Source organism: Atta cephalotes (assembly GCF_000143395.1).
Source record: "Atta cephalotes unplaced genomic scaffold scaffold00033, whole genome shotgun sequence".
Taxonomy (NCBI): domain Eukaryota; kingdom Metazoa; phylum Arthropoda; class Insecta; order Hymenoptera; family Formicidae; genus Atta; species Atta cephalotes.
In genome coordinates this window covers 2936085-2941761 of record NW_012130097.1, presented here as the reverse complement: position 1 = coordinate 2941761, position 5677 = coordinate 2936085, and the positions used below count along the sequence as shown (strand labels likewise).

The following is a 5677-nucleotide window of genomic DNA, read 5'->3' as shown; positions in this document are numbered from 1 at the left end:
GAGAGAGAGAGAGAGGGAGGGAGGGAGGAGAAAAAGAGCACATGCGGTTTAATCTCAATATTTCTTCCAAGAAAAACAATAACAGTGCTTCGATTTCAAAGATTTGTGATTTTATCTATCGAATTACTATTTATAACTCTTAGATACAACAGTGTCACGAAATCCTGCATTAAAAAAAAATGTTTAGTTTCTATGATTATAAAATTACATGTTGCCATAAAATTGTGGTTATTATTGCTATAACGTTATTAATAATAACTATCGTTCTATCAATAAATATATATAGTTATAATATATATAGTAATCAAAATGAATATAAACTTAGTCGTTAAGTATATAAGTTAAATTATAATAATTGCAATCTTTTGTATAGCATATTATAATTAACAACTATAGTTATTTTTGGTTGCCAATTATACATTTATAATGTATACATTTATATTTTTATTGATAAACTGTACATATAGTTATTATTAATAACATTATAATAGTAATAATCGTAATTACGGTAAAATATATTTATAATCACAAATACCAAAAAGAGAAAGAGAATTTATTTAAAAAAATAATAAGCTTGAAACTGTGTGGAAATTATAAGATTCATACAAAAATGTTATTAGATATTAACATCCACTTTAACTGAATATACTTTTGCTTATTTGTGTTGAATATTTCTCGATTGAATTTCATTTATAATTGTTTAAAAAATAATTTAACGTTATTTATTTTTTATAGAGTGTACAAGATCTAATGACTTCTCGTTTATGATGATCTTAATATGAAATAAATCGCTTTTGTTACAGCTATCTTCTTCACTTACCTTTTCAGGCTGGCGTGCTTTGCGCCGTTGAGAATCTTGTTCTTACGTTCGCTGCCGGCGGTACTAGCTACACTGTCGATGCTGTAGAGGCTGTCGTCCTTAGTAACCCTGCTAGCGTTGTGCAGAGTCGATTTCCTCGTGGTTGTCGTTCCATTGTGCTTCGGGCTCTCGACCGGTCGAGGGAAACCGTGCCGGGCGACAGGATCGCCAGTTGGATCCTCGATCTTGGTGGAGACGATCATCGGTCTAGTCGTGTCTGTGCATTTTCTGGGAGATGTGCTCACTACAGCGGTGCTCTTTTGCAGCTTGCTGGCCGTGCGATAATTGTTCTGTTGGCTGTTGGGTTCGCCGGGCGGTGGCTTGTCCTCCGTCGGCAACATGTACGACAACATTATCCCTTTTTCTTTCACCTGGGCACACGGGAAGCAAACACGTAGGCGGAAATTCAGTACGATCGCCGTGGAAGATCGGCGGAGTCATTAACCAGGCAGGCACGACGATGAGAAAAATACGTAGCGATATAAAAGAGATCAATTGAGGGTTAAAAACGGATAGAAAAAGTATACCGTTCATAGTAATAAGAGCATAGCAATATGAGCGGTAAGCTGGTTGATTAATGCTTCGAGACATATAATTGGAAGTTAACAACATACCACTCGCAACAATTAGGAAAGATTCGGACGATTCTATAGTTCGACTCAAACATTAGGAAAAATCAAAGTAGCATGTTTTAACAAACATATTCATTTAATATCTCGAATTTGGATACTGAGAGAAAATTTTGAAATTTCAAATATTTCTAAATGTCATCATTTTCTGAAATAGTCATGTAATTGTTTTGAGTAGTATACATGTATAATCTTAAAGAAGATTTATTTCGCAAAATAATCCTTTTTAAAAGATATATATATATATATATATATATATATATATACATATGAACAATATACGAAAATGAAGTTTGTATCATTAAAAAAATAAAAAGTGCTTTAAAATTTACATTTTAATTAAATACACATTAATTTTCACACCTCAATGATCTAATAAACCGCAAAAAAGAATGTTAAAAAAATTTTAATCAAATATCGAGTTACATTATCGAGAAATATTTGGTTTCATTGAGAATGCGGAACAACAGCGAATATATTCTTCGAGTATTAAGAGAATTAAGCCGAGTAGTTAAGTAGTTCAATATCTCGTGACGCGGTCGAGCGATTATATGAAATCACGTGTGTCGCAGCGCTTACATTATATTCTGCGTATATATAACGAAGAGCATTATTATTATCGCGATAAGTCAACCGTCTTCTGTCAAACTAGTGTGTCGCGAGTTTCCCGCGGATAAGCGTCATCGCCGTTATCATTAGCAGATAACTGTATCGAATCCTCCTCGATGTAATACAAACATTCGCGATAAATCGGAACGAGAGAGCGAACGAGAGAGCACGAAAGAAACTTTAAATGTGTTTACACAGTCACTGATCGACAGATCCAACTTCCTATCTTCAGGCGTTTTCGCTAACTTCGTTATTCGATAATAAAATCTGCGATATCGGATATATAAAAAAAAAAACGTCGAAGGACTAGATTTGAATATTTAACAGTATTGTTGATAAATAGAACCTGACAAGTGAAAAGATCGTACTTGAAGAAATGGCTCCTTTTGTCTACGAATCGATTGTCTACAATATCTGCCTACATCACTTTTGCCGACAGTTCGTTTGCACACAAAAATTATTGCTCACAAATTATTTTTCCAATATTTCGCCAATATTGAGCAAAAATTGAATACCCATAAAAATTGATACCCAATATTGGCCCAATATTGGTTTAACAATTCCTGCAAAAACAACTGCAATGATTAAACCTCTTTATACCTTCGTCTACAAAATTTGAAAAAATTTCGTACAACATTTTTCAGATACAGTTATTTTTGTATAATTACGATATAAACTTGCATTTAGGAAACAACATTATCAAATTTTAATTGCTTATTCAGAATTAGTTATCTTTTCAATTTACAAAATATTTGTCGTGGAACAAAAGTATTTACAAGATTTAGTTTAAACAGACATTTACAAGAGAAACTTGACTTTAATAATCCCGTAGATTATTGTCTAAAAAATTGTTAAATTATGTGCGCATTATGCAATGTAGCAATCACAAAGTACTTGGTGTGCAAATTTTTTGTACATAAAAAAATATGTTTATTATTTTTTATTACTCTACAAATATACGAAGTTTTATTAAAGTTTCAGGGAATCACACAGAAAGGTAGATTTACTTGTTAGTTATACAAACTCACAATCAGTATTGTTCGTTAAAGTAATCTTATCCACTGAATATTTATACTATTCATACACTGAGAAAAAAAATTATTAACTTGACTGAATACTTTTATAACTCATAATGATTATTTAGTTCAAGTATTTATTTATAATAAATTAAATACAATATTATACATGAGACATGTCAACATGTTATTTATTTAAATTAATAAATATTGGCTTGACAACTCGTAACCGCTGCATTTAATTGAATCAATTAATATTTTGGAAACAAAAACTTTTTTTCTCAGTGTACGAACTATAAAGTTTTTATGTTAATAACTTTAGGTGACAGTTATACGAGTAAAAAATAAACGATTTTTTTTTATTTTTGTGCGATTTTCTTATGAAATCGACATACCTAGACTTTCTAGTGTGTATTTTAATTCTGTAAAAAAATTTTGCAATCCGTAAAGCCAGTTCGGAAATTTTGATTGCACTGTAATTCATAGTAATTGACGTCGCTTCAACATCCCTTTAAACTCAATTTCTCGGTTTATGCTCGGATGCATCTGCGTTGTTCGTTTCTCACGCGTGCGATTTCGCATGCGCGTTGCCGCAAACTTGTGTCTCGCGACTGCTTCGGCGACTCAACACACTCGCTCACTCGCACCGACGCTTGCGCGCTTAAACGAAATCGCATCACACGATTTAATGATTATTTCAATCAAGGTGATTGCATTGCATTAATGGACGATCGAAACTTTTGAAATTATTTCAACCCCTTGTCGATAAAGTACATGTTATTATTTCTATGTTGCGTTTGTGTCTCGAAAGTTAAAATGTGGAAACCACATCTTGACAGGCATTCCGATTTTTTTTATTTTAAACAACTTCGAAATTTCAGTGTCACTAATGTCTGTAACGCGAATGCTGTTACTTTTGGTGCAGCAGCAAGTAGCTTCCGTTACGCGGCGAATAGCGAGAAGAGAAAAGGAATGTTCGCCAGCAGAAAGCCGAATCGCGACTGAGCGTGACGCAAAAGCGAGGCAAAGGTTACAAGACAGACGGCCGACTATAGCTACATCTGCTCTACTCCGCTTTAGTTGTCCGCTGCTCTCCATTCTAGATATTGTTTCTAGTCGCTGTCTGATCCGGCTAGCATAGGTCAATTCGTCCTCCCGAGCTTACATCTGCCTAGCTAGTCCTTCCCAATTTAACCAAATCTTAATGAATAAATATATAATATAATATATAATAATATGCTATTTATACGCTTTCCAAATCCACAAGAAAAGATTTTCCGCTCATTTCGTTTAGCCAAAAAATTTTGTTTTTGTAAGGGGGAATTGAGTATAGTAAACGTACTCACGTTCGCGCCAAGAAGTACTTGAAACAATGATGTCCGAAATGTCTTCTTGATAGAGTAGCATTGGGACTATCTGAAACATTTGTAATCGACAAATACGAATTGTTTATTTTCTTTCCCTTTTTCTTTAATAAATTATCTTTATTTTAGAAATTTATAAAACATACATTTATATTTCAGAAATTTCTCTTAACGGATATGTCGGAGTCATTTTTATAAATGTGTTAATACCGAAAGAAAAAGGGCTATAAACCTAAGATTAATCGTTATAAGTTAAAAATTGAAAACGTTAATAAACTGTCAAAAAATTTGTTGTATTACTTTTAAATACGATTTAGAATAATCTTTTATAATTTTGTTATCATTTTGAAATATCTCTGATCTCTGATCATTCTTAAATAAAATTTATGTAAAACTATATTAGTATGTACAATGCACTTCTTGATTTACGCTTTTCTTATCATATTAAGCGCCACTAAAAAATTTTATTTTATAAAGTTATAAATCTTGAAATAAAGTTTGATTTCTACAGAATTATTTTAATGTTGCTTTTGTCGACAAAAGTTTTAATTTCAAAATTAATTATCGGATTACACAAGTAACTCTATTTTACACTGAAGACGATCCAATTCTTAGGATCGAAACATCTTATATGATTTAATACACTTATCTTAAAACACGAACATCTTATGGTGACTCGCATTAGTTTTATTTTATTTCAATTGATTCGTAAAAAAATAAAACTTTTGAGAAAATTTTTGAAAAAACAGCTTTGATTTTCTTTAAAAAAAAAAAGCGACTTTTCTCTTTCAAAAATAAATTTTGAAGAGTCATACACAACTAGAATCATATATAAATACATTTTATAAAATTTTGAGAAAAATGCAAATATTTCAAATTCGATTACACATCTGATAAATAAACTCATATTTTAACTTAAATTGGGATTCCATAATATCTTGAATCTTTGAAATGCCTTATCTCGAGAATTAATGATTGTATGAAATTAAAAAAATTATTTCAAGCTAATTCCATACGTTTTAAGATTGTGTACATTTTTCACATCCAATAAACCACAAACAAGTTATCTATTAAAGTTTATTACAACGTAACAATATTTATTCATAATACTCGGCAATTATTCATCATTTGTACCAAGCATATTTCAATAAACTGGACATCAGCGAAGAAAATTGATTACATACTAGTGATTACAGCTTG

At 31.4% G+C, this 5677-nt stretch overlaps 1 protein-coding gene across 1 annotated transcript in view; it reads right to left on the bottom strand.

Moving 5' to 3' along the window:
• LOC105621382 overlaps window positions 1-1212 on the bottom strand; it is a 40768-nt gene extending 39556 nt beyond the window's left edge. The window contains exon 1 of the mRNA XM_012202849.1: window positions 821-1212. Within this exon, the coding sequence (XP_012058239.1) occupies window positions 821-1212 (392 nt within the window). The remainder of the gene's footprint in view (window positions 1-820) is intronic.
• Window positions 1213-5677: the final 4465 nt, after the last annotated feature.